This window comes from Bufo bufo, chromosome 6 (genome assembly GCF_905171765.1).
Source record: "Bufo bufo chromosome 6, aBufBuf1.1, whole genome shotgun sequence".
Taxonomy (NCBI): Eukaryota; Metazoa; Chordata; class Amphibia; order Anura; family Bufonidae; genus Bufo; species Bufo bufo.
The window spans coordinates 406,847,272-406,862,587 of NC_053394.1; the positions used below are offsets into that span (position 1 = coordinate 406,847,272).

The 15,316-nt window shown below is 40.0% G+C and overlaps 1 protein-coding gene across 1 annotated transcript; it reads right to left on the minus strand.

The window, feature by feature from the left end:
• Positions 1-14,017: 14,017 nt before the first annotated feature.
• On the minus strand, positions 14,018-15,043 carry LOC121005790 (gastrula zinc finger protein XlCGF17.1-like). The gene has a single exon (XM_040438555.1). It carries the CDS (start codon positions 15,041-15,043, stop codon positions 14,018-14,020), a length of 1,026 nt encoding a protein of 341 aa, XP_040294489.1.
• Positions 15,044-15,316: the final 273 nt, after the last annotated feature.

Below are 15,316 nucleotides of genomic sequence, written 5' to 3' on the forward strand. Positions count from 1 at the left end.
GCCCTGGCAGAAAAATTAATACTACTATGTTCAGGTATGAACTCAGGGTCAGATTCAGTCAGACGGGATGTCCAGCAGAGACGATTAAACAAGCGTATCATCACGCGGCCGCTTGCAATAGAGAAAGCCGTTTCCCAAAACAACTGTGACAAGTGTCTCCAAAATGCAAATCATTGGGACATTCGACATGGCACATAACGAAATACGTGAAGTCCTCAAGGATAGCTGGAACCTTCTAAAAATCGGATCCGGTTGTGAGTCATCTCGTAGGGGACTATCCGTTGATCATGTTCCGACGAGGTGGTAACTTAAGGGGCAAACTTGTTCATAGTGCTTTCTCCAAAAATATCACAGAAAATAAAGCTATCCAGCGTAAAATTTAACTTTTACTGGGTAATATTTAAAAAGAGGATTATTCCAAGTATTTCATGATATTAAATTCTAACAAAGGCCAGACTAAGGTAAAGCAAGACACACCGTTGGCATCAAGGTAACAAATCACTTTGTCAATGAGAGGTAAGAAAAATGGCACTTACAGTTTGAAGATTTTCTTGTAAGGTAGATACATTTCGGGTGAGGGCAGGAGGAATTGATATCCTTATAGATACCCGGTAGCTAGACCCTTTTCTTACCCTTACGTGACCCTAAGATGCTTACTCACAGTGGACTGCTTGTGTTGAGGACAAAGATGATTGTCCTGGATGGTATGTTCAGGATGGTAATTAAAGAAGGACTGTCCCGACGCGTTTCCCCAAGTAAAAAATCCTTGGTTCATCAGGGGACTTTGTATTTTAGATTCCCATAGCCGAAAGATGGTGGCTATATGCTGGCGATGATAAAGGCTGATGATATGCCTAGTGCTTTCTCCACCCCTGCGCTGGAAACCTGGTAACCCAACAGACCACCGGGCACACACAAGTGCAGAGGGTGCGTGGCTTGCAGAGTGATTAAAAAAGGAAGAATGATTGAAAGCACCACCACTAAGAGATACACGATTCAGTCCTTCATAAATTGTAGGACCGTTGGCGTTGTATATTTGGCCACCTGTGTCTGTAAACTACAATATGTGGGTAAAACAAAGCGAGAATTTAGGCGCCGCGTTGGGGAACATCTGTGGGATATTGCGAATCAAGCTGGTACCCCGATTGCCCAACATATGCTCCAATGTCACCCTGGTAGAACTGACTGTATAGATTTTCAGGGTATTGAGCACGTTAAAATCTCTGTGCGGGGAGGCGATGTGAACAATCTCCTCCTCCAAAAGGAGGCCCAATGGACTTTCACTCTGAAGACCACCAAACCCCATGGACTTAAAGGGAACCGGTCACTGGGATTTTGTGTATAGCGCTGAGGACATGGGCTGCTAGATGGCCGCTAGCACATCCGCAATTGCCAGTCCCCATAGCTCTGTGTGCTTTTATTGTGTAAAAAAACTGATTTGATACATATGCAAATTACCCTGAGATCAGTCCTGTACATGAGATGAGTCACGGACAGGACTCATCTCAGGTTAATTAGCATATGTATCAAATCGGTTTTTTTTACACAATAAAAGCACACAGAGCTATGGGGACTGGATATTGCGGATGTGCTAGCGGCCATCTAGCAACCCATGTCCTCAGCTCTATACACAAAATCCCGGTGACAGGTTCCCTTTAATGAGTTTCTCTCATTTACCAGCTTCATTCAGTGCTAATTATGGCCACATACATGTGTTTTTCGGCCGTTCTTTTTCCCCTGATATACCACTCAAATGTAGATGTAAGTTTATATATATTGTCCTTTCCCTTGGTGTCATTTCTGAAACACTCATTTATACTGGTGTCATGTGCGACATACTTTCACTTAAACAGTTATTGTCATCTGAAACTGTGATATTGGCGCTGATAATCTACATACAGTTAGGTCCATAAATATTGGGACATGGACACAATTCTTACATTTTTGGCACTATACACCACCACAATGGATTTGAAATGAAACGAACAAGATGTGCTTTAACTGCAGACCGTCAGCTTTAATTTGAGGGTATTTACATCCAAATCAGGTGAACGGTGCAGGAATTACAACAGTTTGCATATGTGCCTCCCACTTGTTAAGTTGCTGTCAACTCTCAAGATGAGATTCAAAGAGCTGTCGCTATCAGTGAAGCAAGCCATCATTAGGCTGAAAAAACAAAACAAACCTATCAGAGAGATAGCAAAAACATTAGGCGTGGCCAAAACAACTGTTTGGAACATTCTTAAAAAGAAGCAATGCACCGGTGAGCTCAGCAACACCAAAAGACCACGGAAAATAACTGTGGTGGATGACCGAAGAATTCTTTCCCTGGTGAAGAAAACACCCTTCACAGCAGTTGGCCAGATCAAGAACACTCTCCAGGTTGTAGGTGTATGTGTGTCAAAGTAAACAAACAATCAGGAGAAGACTTCACCAGAGTGAATACAGAGGGTTCACCACAAGATGTAAACCATTGGTGAGCCTCAAAAACAGGAAGGCCAGATTAGAGTTTGCCAAACTACATCTAAAAAAGCCTTCACAGTTCTGGAACAACATCCTATGGACAGATGAGACCAAGATCAACTGGTACCAGAGTGATGGGAAGAGAAGAGTATGGAGAAGGAAAGGAACTGCTCATGATCCTAAGCATACCACCTCATCAGTGAAGCATGGTGGTGGTGGTAGTGTCATGGCGTGGGCATGTATGGCTGCCAATAGAACTGGTTCTCTTGTATTTATTGATGATGTGACTGCTGACAAAAGCAGCAGGATGAATTCTGAAGTATTTCGGGCAATATTATCTGCTCATATTCAGCCAAATGCTTCAGAACTCATTGGACGGCGCTTCACAGTGCAGAGACAATGACCCAAAGCATACTGCAAAAGCAACCAAAGAGTTTTTTAAGGGAAAGAAGTGGGATGTTATGCAATGGCCGAGTCAATCACCTGACCTGAAATCCGATTGAGCATGCATTTCACTTGCTGGAGACAAAACTGAAGGGAAAATGCCCCAAGAACAAGCAGGAACTGAAGACAGTTGCAGTAGAGGCCTGGCAGAGCATCACCAGGGATGAAACCCAGCGTCTGGTGATGTCTATGCATTCCAGACTTCAGGCTGTAATTGACTGCAAAGGATTTTCAACCAAAGTATTAAGAAGTGAAAGTTTGATTTATGATTATTATTCTGTCTCATTACTTTTGGTCCCTTAACAAGTGGGAGGCACATATGCAAACTGTTGTGATTCCTACACCGTTCACCTGATTTAGATGGAAATACCCTCAAATTAAAGCCGACAGTCTGCAGTTAAAGTACATCTTGTTCATTTCAAATCCATTGTGGTGGTGTATACAGGGAGTGCAGAATTATTAGGCAAGTTGTATTTTTGAGGATTAATTTTATTATTGAACAACAACCATGTTCTCAATGAACCCAAAAAACTCATTAATATCAAAGCTGAATATTTTTGGAAGTAGTTTTTAGTTTGTTTTTAGTTTTAGCTATTTTAGGGGGATATCTGTGTGTGCAGGTGACTATTACTGTGCATAATTATTAGGCAACTTAACAAAAAACAAATATATACCCATTTCAATTATTTATTTTTACCAGTGAAACCAATATAACATCTCAACATTCACAAATATACATTTCTGACATTCAAAAACAAAACAAAAACAAATCAGTGACCAATATAGCCACCTTTCTTTGCAAGGACACTCAAAAGCCTGCCATCCATGGATTCTGTCAGTGTTTTGATCTGTTCACCATCAACATTGCGTGCAGCAGCAACCACAGCCTCCCAGACACTGTTCAGAGAGGTGTACTGTTTTCCCTCCTTGTAAATCTCACATTTGATGATGGACCACAGGTTCTTAATGGGGTTCAGATCAGGTGAACAAGAAGGCCATGTCATTAGATTTTCTTCTTTTATACCCTTTCTTGCCAGCCACGCTGTGGAGTACTTAGACACGTGTGATGGAGCATTGTCCTGCATGAAAATCATGTTTTTCTTGAAGGATGCAGACTTCTTCCTGTACCACTGCTTGAAGAAGGTGTCTTCCAGAAACTGGCAGTAGGACTGGGAGTTGAGCTTGACTCCATCCTCAACCCGAAAAGGCCCCACAAGCTCATCTTTGATGATACCAGCCCAAACCAGTACTCCACCTCCACCTTGCTGGCGTCTGAGTCGGACTGGAGCTCTCTGCCCTTTACCAATCCAGCCACGGGCCCATCCATCTGGCCCATCAAGACTCACTCTCATTTCATCAGTCCATAAAACCTTAGAAAAATCAGTCTTGAGATATTTCTTGGCCCAGTCTTGACGTTTCAGCTTGTGTGTCTTGTTCAGTGGTGGTCGTCTTTCAGCCTTTCTTACCTTGGCCATGTCTCTGAGTATTGCACACCTTGTGCTTTTGGGCACTCCAGTGATGTTGCAGCTCTGAAATATGGCCAAACTGGTGGCAAGTGGCATCTTGGCAGCTGCACGCTTGACTTTTCTCAGTTCATGGGCAGCTATTTTGCGCCTTGGTTTTTCCACACGCTTCTTGCGACCCTGTTGACTATTTTGAATGAAACGCTTGATTGTTCGATGATCACGCTTCAGAAGCTTTGCAATTTTAAGAGTGCTGCATCCCTCTGCAAGATATCTCACTATTTTTGACTTTTCTGAGCCTGTCAAGTCCTTCTTTTGACCCATTTTGCCAAAGGAAAGGAAGTTGCCTAATAATTATGCACACCTAATATAGGGTGTTGATGTCATTAGACCACACCCCTTCTTATTACAGAGATGCACATCACCTAATATGCTTAATTGGTAGTAGGCTTTCGAGCCTATACAGCTTGGAGTAAGACAACATGCATAAAGAGGATGATGTGGTCATTTGCCTAATAATTCTGCACGCAGTGTAGAGCCAAAAATGTTAGAATTGTGTCCATGTCCAAATATTTATGGACCTGACTGTATGTACCCAGCATATTAATTTATGCAGATTGCACAATTATTGTGCTGGAGTCATGAATTGTTGTGCCTTTTCATAGGTAAATGCATTCAAATCTAATTCATTATTGTCAAAATGGATGTTCATTGCCTCTAAGAGCCATGCTCGACTATAGTTGCAATTTTGTCTTGAGTAGGCCAAATTAAGGTCACACAAAGGTTTATACTCTTCAGTGTTATCCTTCTCATGAATGTACCAGTCTGAGAAGAATCCGCCTTGTTTACTTACTTAAATTTATGACAGGAGATGAGATAAGAAGCAGCTGGTGATAATTACCTATACAATTAGGCATTTATAAATGAAGCAAAATACATAATATGTATGTATTCATTTATTGAGCCTTAGTCTTTAGCATAAGAAAATCAGTAGGACATATATATATATATATATATATTACTTTATATTATATTGTTATATGTTACGAAGACAACATGTATCCAGTATATTGTATATATTTCTCATTAGAAGAGTGTCTGTGAAGATGTGTATTTTGTAACAATTAATCACATCTTTGGTATGACAGAGGAGGTACTGATATCTCTGTGAGAAAACAAGCCATTTACGATCCATAAATTAAGTGTGAAAAACATTCAAAAGAGACGCCTAGAGGTCTGTCTCTAATTGCTACAAGTGTCAGAATTAATCCCTATGGCTTTGAATTAAAGCTTCTAAGGTCAAAATGTATATTCAGACTTATATAAGTTAACCCTTTATACTATGATGCAGATAGCTTATACAGCAGTGCCACCTAGGTATCAGTAGGTGACATTACAACAGTAGCAAAAGTGCATTCTGGGTAGGGTTATGATGTCACAATTTTTATCAATGGTCACGCCCATCCGACAATGATTGGAAAGATCCAAACTAGGAAGGTGTGTCTAACTGATAAGTTTGTGATCATAAGCCATACACAGTAAGAAAAGAGGAGAAGATAAGAGAAAGTGAGAAGGAACGAGAAAGAAGGAAGGAGAGGAGAAGTTGAGGTCTATCAAGATGAAAGCCATGGTGAGATGTGCTATGATGGACCACCCAGCTTTCCTAGGAGCAGAAGTGAGATTCCTACTAGGACTTGGTAAGAGACACAGAAAATGATATTTCATTTTATTAAGACTAATTTGATAGTGTGGGTGAAATTATACCATCTAGATTGGCGAATAAATAAATAATTAAATGAATTGATCATCTCCATATTGAGATGTAGTCTTAGCATATTGTGAGGCTTCATTCTACCTGCAGAAGAATCTAGACTCATAATCTAGTAAAGCATTAAATAATTGCTCATATATATATATATATATATATATATATTTATTTATTGATAGAACATTCTTCGCCAAGCTAAGTGATGGATTCCCACAAGAAGGACTTATTTCAAATCCTTTCCATTTAAGATATGGACTAGCAAAATCCTAGATCCCTGTTATTTGTCTTAATAGTCTTACCAAAGTCATGTATGTGAAAATAGTCCAGGATGGGGCGGAAGGATACAGTTATCTCTTCTAAGTTATATCCTTGGATGGATTTGCCCATGCCTGAAGCCATGTGATGTGTAGTTGGTTAGGGGGGGCAGAATGTATTTAGCATTCTATAATGATGTCTAGGATTAGACATGCCCATCTTGACATCATGAGGTTTTCTCTGAACAGAAGTAATGTATATAACTTATGTTCATATTTTGATATCCTAACCTTATAATAGCTTGGTTATAATGTGACGAGTTATTTCCACTCACATGTATTGTTAAGCTTGTAATGCTTTATATTAACGCTATATATATTCATTTGCATGTATCATTGTGTTTATTTACTTATATATGTTTATAACCTTGTAACCAATAAATCTGCATATTTTTATAATACCTGTGTATTATTGTATAATGTAGAACTACATTTTATCATTAACATCATCTCACGTCAAAAAGAACTTATTTATCTGAGGAAATAGTCGGACTCAGATGTGAATTGTATCAATTAGGTTGTCTACAATTCACCAGGTCATGATTTTAAGAATTTATGACAAATTTTATAAATTTTATTTTTTTATGGTTAATTATTTTTATGACCATAATTAATAATTCTTAATTGAATTATTACCCACCGACAGAATAGGCATCTACTTGTATTTAGCTGCAGTCATCCTATCCTGGTTTTTTAATTTCACTGATTCAGCATGGTCATGGTGGGTTCACTATCTTAGGCCTCATTTACACGTCCGCAATTTCGTTCCGCATTCTGCGGAACGGAATTGTGGACCCATTTATTTCTATGGGGAAGCACGATGTCCTGCCCGGATACGGAATTGCGGACCCGCACTTCCGGGTCCGCAATTCCGTTCCCGAAAAAAATAGAACATGTCCTATTCCTGTCCGCAATTGTGGACAAGAATAGGCATATTCTATTAGTGCCGGCAATGTGTGGTCCGCAAAATGCGTAAGAGAGCAGGAACCATGAACAAGCTCTTACAAGAGCTTATACTCAGGGGAGTATTGTGATATAGTAATCCCCAAGAGTGTAGTTATCCCATCTAAAAGGTATAAAAACAGGAACTCTCTTTATTTTAACAAAAGCATTGATTTATACACATCTTCCAACATAGTTACCACCCACAGGATTTTGTAAAAACAGCCAATCACATGTATTTACAGTATTCAAACCTTCCCAGCAATTGTACACAAAATCCCCTTCCCTCTGTCTGTAACGCAATAAACAAAATACAATGAGTATTGTCTGAGACGCAATCCACAAAATACAATTACCAAACGTAATGGACTAACTTGAACCCTGGTCTAATTCGTGGGGGTGAGAGTTCAAGATAGTCCAAGTCCTTTGTGAACAAATGATGCCTGGCTGATGAGAGGGCCCATAATCCTGGGGCAAGAGGCTAGTAGCCAGGCCCCTCCAAAACCCAGTGGCGAGGTTGGTTTCGCCACAGTGTTCTTCTAGCACCATAGCCTCCAGCTCCCCCATTTTGCTAGCTAAACTTCTGGCATTTGTGAAAATACATTTTAAATTACTATATTACCTGTAAAGTGAATATCTGGGATTTTTGGGTTACCTTGGTTGATGTTTGTATGTAACAGGTTTTTCTTACCAGCAGCTCTATCATCAGTGTACAGTTCTGCCCAGTCTTCTCCCTACTTTCCTCACTAACCCCAGCCCCCACTAAATCCCCACTGTCCCCTCCTATATCCGACTCTGTATCTACACTATCTACCCCCCCTTATTAATATGACCCCTTACCTTCCTCCCAGATCCCAGTTTAAAAGCTCCTCCAGCCATATAACAATTTTTTTCCCCAGAGCAGTTGCACCCTCCCCAATAAGGTGCAGCCCATCCCTGCTGTAGAGCCTGTAACCGACAGAGAAGTAGTCCCAGTTCTCCATAAACTCAAACCCTTCCTTCTTTCTGAGCCACTTATTTAACTCCCTAAGTTCCCGTTGTCTGTCTGGTGACGCTTGTGGCACTGGTAGTATTTCTGAAAACACTACCTTGGAGATCCTGGACTTGAGCGTCTCTTAGTTCCCTAAAATAATTTTTAAGGGCCTTCCATCTCCCCCTGACTTTGTCATTGGTGCCAATGTGTACTATGACCCCGGGTCTTCCCCAGCCCCACCCAGAAATCTGTTAATCCAATGCGCAATATGCCGAACCCAAGCACCTAGAAGACAACACACTGTTCAGCATTAACGGTCTCTGCGACAGATGACCCTGTCTGTCCTCCTAATAGAGTCCCTTACCACCAGCATCTGTCTGACCTTTGCTGCACTCCTTTTCCCTATCCTTCCTGCAGTGGTCATCCTCCTGGTTGCTAGGAGAAACGCCCTGCAGCAGTGTTGCTGGCCCTTGGCTTTCATCCCTAATATCAGCCAAACAGGCATATTTACTAGGGCATTCCAGCTCAGGACTAGCCCTCCTGGGACTTTTCCCTCTACCCCTTCTTCCTACATTAGCCCAACATCTACCCACATCCAGATCATAAAAATGGCTTCTCCCTGTGTGAGTCTTCTGACATCTATCAACATCTTATTTTTTCAGGTCTCAAAGTGGCACTTAAAAAATAAATAAAAATTAAAAATTCTAGTAAAAAAAAAAAACTAATTTCTAATTGGTTAAAAAATTAAAAATAAATAAAAAATAAACTACACAATTGCCATTGCCACATCTGTAACAACCTAATATATAAAAGGATCATGATACTATTCCAGTGTGATAAACAATGTAAAAAAAAAAATGTAAAAAAACAATAGCTGTTTTTGTCACATTCCTCTCAAAAAATGGTACAAAAAGCAATGCACTGTTTGTATCCCAAAACTGTACCAATAAAAACTAAAGCTCTTCCTGCAAAAAAACAGCTCTCAGATGTCGACATTGGCCGAAAAATAAAAAAGTTATGCATGTTAATATATGGCAATGCAAAATACAACCGATTTGTAATAAAAATTAAAAAAAAGATTTTATGATGCCAAAGTAGTAAAGCAAGAAAAAACTATACAAATTTGGTGTGGCTATAATTGTAGAGACCTGCAGAATTAAGTTATCATATCATATATAAAGCAAGGTGACCTCCATAAAAAATAAAAATGAAAAAACACTGACATCTGCAATGTTTCTCCATCTCACGTCCCATAAAATGAGATAAAAAGTGATCAAAAAGACAAATGTACCTAAAAATTGTGCCAATTAAAACTACAGTTTATCCCACACAGCTCAGTCAACAAAAAAAATAAAAAATTTGGCTCTAAAAAAAACCATTTCAGTAAATTCCATTTTACAAAATCCAGATGTCGCTCCTTCCATTTGAGCCCTACCAGTGCGCCCAAACAGCAGTTTACGACTTAATACAGGGTATATCTATAAACTGCAGAATCAGTATTGAGGTTTGTTTTGCTGTTATCCCTTGCTGTGTTACAGGAAAAATTTATTCAAATGGAAAAATAAAAATTTAAAATTTCACCTCTATTTTGCTTTAATTTCTGTGGAACACCTAAAGGGTTAACAACATTTCTAAAATCAGTTTTGAATATCTTGAGGGGTGTCGTTTCTAAAATGTGGTCATTTATGGGTGGTTTCTATGAAAGAAATTAAGTGGTTAATGAACATTAATGGTGCTAATTGTAGTTAAATTGTCAAATCTTCATTTTGACTCTTTTATGCCTAAAATCTATGATTGAGAAATATAGTCACTTGACTCTTAAAGGAAGTTAGACAAACACAGCAAATAGGGAACTGCTCGGCAGAATATGATATAGACATGGAATTTTCCAGATGTATGAGTAATACCTGCGTGTATCTACGTGTCATTTTTCATACCATCATGTTTCTGATTGGTTGCTTTATTAAATACTTGTGATTGGACATATTAAAATTAATGTCTGAAGGGGTGGTGCCCGGCAGAGAATCCTTTAACCAGCAAAGTGTGTCTGGCTGTTTCATTCTTAGGTCGACCACATCCCCTGGCACATGGAGAAAACTTATTAACCAATTTGAATCCCACAGACAAGCGAGTGTAGTCCCCTAGTTTGGGACTTATCCTAAATTGCAGTGACATTTCTATCATCAAAGTGACTACAGAACTCAATTGGTCCTTAAAAAAGTATATTTTGAAAATTTTCTTGAAAATTAAAAAAATTGCTTCTAAAATTTGAAAACTTCTAACTGTCTCAAAAAAATAAAATGATGTCAACATAAAGTAGACATATGGAGACTGTTAAGTAATAACTATTTTGTGAGGCATCACTACCTGTATTAAAAGCAGAAAAATTCAAATTTCCCAAATTGTAATTTTTTTAAAAATTTCCTGAAATTGTAGATTTAAATATTTTTTTTTTTGAAAAAAAGATAATTGAAATTTACAATTAACATGAAGTACTATGTGTCATTAAAAAAAAAAAAAACAGAATCGTTTGGATAAGTGAAAACATTCCAAAGTTACTACCACATAAAGTGGGACGTCAAATTTGCAAAATTAAGCCGTGTCAGGAAGGTGAAAAAGATCTTGGTCCTGAAGGGGTTGTAACTATGCCCATGGTGCTCGTGGATAACATCCATGGACCACATTTGTTGGATAAATAAATCCAACAAATGTGGTCCATGGATGTTATCCACGAGCACCATGGGCATAGTTACAACCCCTTCAGGACCAAGATCTTTTTCACCTTCCTGACACGGCTTAATTTTGCAAATTTGACTGATAAATTTTGGTAATGGTGTAAAATTAAAATATTATTGCTTTAGAGGGGTGAGTTATGGCCTCAATTTAAGTAGGCACTCGTAGCCACAGACTTTTCTTGGGAAAACTTGCACATTATCGATAAAATCAAACCAAATGTCTGCTTCAAATAGAGGAGCGGCGTGAGATGCATGTGTTGCCGAGTAAGAGCAGGCTGCTGTTTTTGACAAGCCCATATTTTTATTTTACCAATACTTATGGGAGTAGAATAGACAGACTGGAATAGACAGATGTGTCTTTCTGCACAATAAACAATCTTAAAACTTCGTTTTTAAAGGGGTTATCCAAGACTATAAAAAGCTCTCCCATATGGCAGGCCTTTCACATTGAATATACTTACCCCGGTCCCGGTCCCCGTACTGCCGCTTCCCCCTGTGCGCAGATGAAAACATCCCGTGTCGGTGTCACGGCTGAGGATGGGGGAAATCCTCAGCCGTGTGCAGCCAGGTGATGGTATGGCTGCTTGACCAAGAAGACAGGATTAGGGAGCAGGTCACCTCCTAAAAGCATCCCTAACCTGACCCTGGCTCCTAGCTACATGAGCCAACCTTGATGGTAGGAGGGCTCATGCTCTGGAACCTAGAAGTCCCTGCTAGCCCTCAAGATGGCCCTAAGCTAGGAGCTGAGTAAGACAACCCACTCCTCCTAGGCACGGAGGAGCAGGAGTCTCAACGGCCAAGCTGTTGGGAAAAAGGGGAAACAAACAGACTAACGGAAATGGCAGGTGAACTCAGTAGCTCAACCAACCTGCCACAGCCTTGCTGACTGGATCCCTGACACAGAGAATCCAGAACCATTAGCTGCACAAACCAACATAGGAAAATCCCAACAGATCATCACCCAGACATGACACATACAGGTAAGCATAAACTTAATAAGACATAAAACCTGAACTTAAACCTATGACCACAGTGGTGGCTCTCACAGAGGAATGGAAAGCACAGGAGGCTGCCTCAGCTAGCAAGACTGAAGCAACCTACTGAGCCCTGCTAGAGAGAGGGTATATATAGGCCAAAGTGGCCACACCCAAAGGTTGGACACACCCAGTGACATCACACACACTGGGAAGGAAGTTAACCCTTCCAATGCCACAGAAGGGAAAACACACATACATAAAGGGAAAGTGCACACAATAACATACAACACAGTGCACACAACAAACACACCTAACAAAAAGGTTGCTAGGTGTGACCGCATGCCAGGGCAGCAAGCTGCCTAGCAACGCTCAGGCTGCTCTGCTGCTAAACCCCAACACTGGTTGCCCGCGGCAACCACAAGTGAGGCCACAGACAAGCGTCCCTCACCCGTGGTTGAAGACCCATGCAAAACCGCCGGCACCTGCATGCGGTAAGAAGTCACGGTCATGGGCCTGGCCGTGACAGTCGGGGGGGGAAGCAACCAATGGCAGGCGGGGACGAGCCTCCTCAGTGTCGCCCGCAATGCTGGGGAGGCTCGTCCCCCCGACAACAGATGTTTTTATCCGCGCACAGGGAGAAGCGGCAGTGCAGGGACCACGAGCGGCACAGGGAGAGGGGTAGGTAAATTCAATGTGAGGAGCCTGGCATATGGGCAGCTTTTTATTGTTTCGGATAACCCCTTTAACTGATCAAGTCCTAAAACTAATTGTCTAAGAATTATATTGAAAAAAAAAAAAAATCACAATGTGAATACATTGACTCCCTAAACCCCCCCCCCCCTCCCTGCTTTTTGGTGTTCCCAAAAACTTCAATAAAAATGTATAATTATGGACAGTCCAGTAATGGAGAACCCAGTAACAAACAGTAACAACACAAACTGAACAGAAAATATGAGTAAGTTGGCTCCCAAATCACCACGGCTCACCCTTTTTTGTAATAATTATAGTTATCATAGCAGCAGACAACCCAGTAACAGACAATAAAAACTAAACAGAAATTATGAGTAAATTGATTTCCTCACCCCACAACCCTTTTGGCGTTCCCTAAATGTTACATAAAATTAATAATTATTGTGTGGTATGTTTCAAAGGTAATAACACTGGAGGTAGTGGCGGGGACGGGGTCAGGAAAATAACACTCTGGGAGCTTTCACGCCTCTTAAGACTCATGTAATTTTTGAGGTGCAGTGGTATCAAACAGGAGGGTGCTCAATAACCTGGAACCGGAGGAAGGCGATTCTTCCTTTATAAAGGACAAATCCATAATATGTAGCTGTCTGTAATGGGTGGATCGCTACCTTTTTATATCAGGGTCATGTTTTATGCTTTTTCAGATATGGTTAAAGGACCTAGTCGGAGAGATACGCCCCCGAAAAATGTATGATGTGTCACGCAGATAGGCTTACTCTTATCAGTGGTAGCCCCTCTCTCCACTTGACTACAAGTAACTGGTTAAGTGCAAGTGCAAATGAAGCCCCTTTTTCCACCTGCTTGGACACTAGTTGTTGCGGGAATCCAGCTCTATTTTTTGACTGTCCCATAAGCCCCTGTATTTGTGGTTTTTACAGGAATGAAGGGAAGTCCCTATACCAATCAGAGGCTTGAGGTTCTTTTTTGTTTCTCCACTTGGTGAACATTTTCAGTGAAAGGTGATTCACTTTTAACTGTATTTTACGGTTGATCACTGGTATTCATTCAATACAGGAGATCATTTGTGTTCAGGGACCTCTCACAGCAACCCCACAGATTATTGGTCCAAGCCCTCAGCTACCTCTGGTAGCTAAAAGCAAGGTGCTGTTTTATTTCGATGCAGCACCATAAAAAGCGTATCTATCAGAATAAAGCTAGTTAGTGACCACTGTAAAACACTTATGGCAGTCAGTGACTAGCTAAATATGAAGATGACTTCTCTCTTTTGTGAATTTTTTGATGTGTAACAAGATGTGATTTCCGGTTAAAACAGTCCCCACATTCTGAACATGAATATGGCTTCTCCCCTGTGTGAGTTCTTTGATGTGTAACCAGATATCTTTTTAAATAAAAACATTTCCCACATTCTGAACATAAAAATGGCTTCTCCCCTGTGTTGGTACTTTGATGTTTAACAAGGTCTGATTTATGGTTGAAACTTTCTCCACATTCTAAACATGAGAATGGCTTTACCACTGTGTGAGTTTTTTTATGCGTACCCAAATATTTTTTTGTAGCAAAACATTTCCCACATTCTGAACATAAAAATGGCTTCTCCCCTGTGTGAATTCTCTGATGAGTAACAAGAGCTGATTTATCATGAAAAGATTTTCCACATTCTGAACATGAAAACGGCTTCTCCCTTCTGTGAGTGTGCTGATGTCCATAAAGATTAGAAACGTCTACAAAACGTTTTCCACATTCTGAACATGAATATGGCTTCTCCCCTGTGTGAATTCTTTGATGTTTACCAAGATCCGATTTATCAATAAAACATTTCCCACATTCTAAACATGAAAATGGCTTCTCTCCACTATGAGTCCTTTGATGTCTAACCAGATGTTGTTTTATAGAAAAAGACTTCCCACATTCTGAACATGAAAATGGCTTCTCCCCTGTGTGAATAATTTTATGTTTAACAAGAGCTGATTTCTGGTTAAAACATTTCCCACATTCTGAACATGAAAAAGGCTTCTCTCCACTATGAGTCCTTTGATGTCTAACCAGATTTTGTTTTATAGAAAAACACTTCCCACATTCTGAACATGAAAATGGCTTCTCCCCTGTGTGAGTTCTTTGATGTCTAACCAGATTTTGTTTTACAGAAAAACACTTCCCACATTCTGAACATGAAAATGGCTTCTCACTTATGTGAGCTGTTTGACATTCAACACCCCTTTGGTGACTTTCATTTTGTGTTATCTTCTGATTCATCACAGAATGTTGGACCAGTTTGAAAGGATCAAATAATACGTTTTTGCTGTGACTGGATGATGATATTTCTTGGATACTGGCATGTTCTTCATACATATCTTGTATACCTCCATCATCTACCTTAAAATCTGAAGAGATCAGATGTCCCTCTGAGTTCCTGGTATAGTCATCTGCCAAGCATACAAAACATTTTATTATTCTTAAATAATAAAACTATAAAATGATATTGATATAAAATTTCTATATATATAAAAAAAACTCCATAAAAAAACA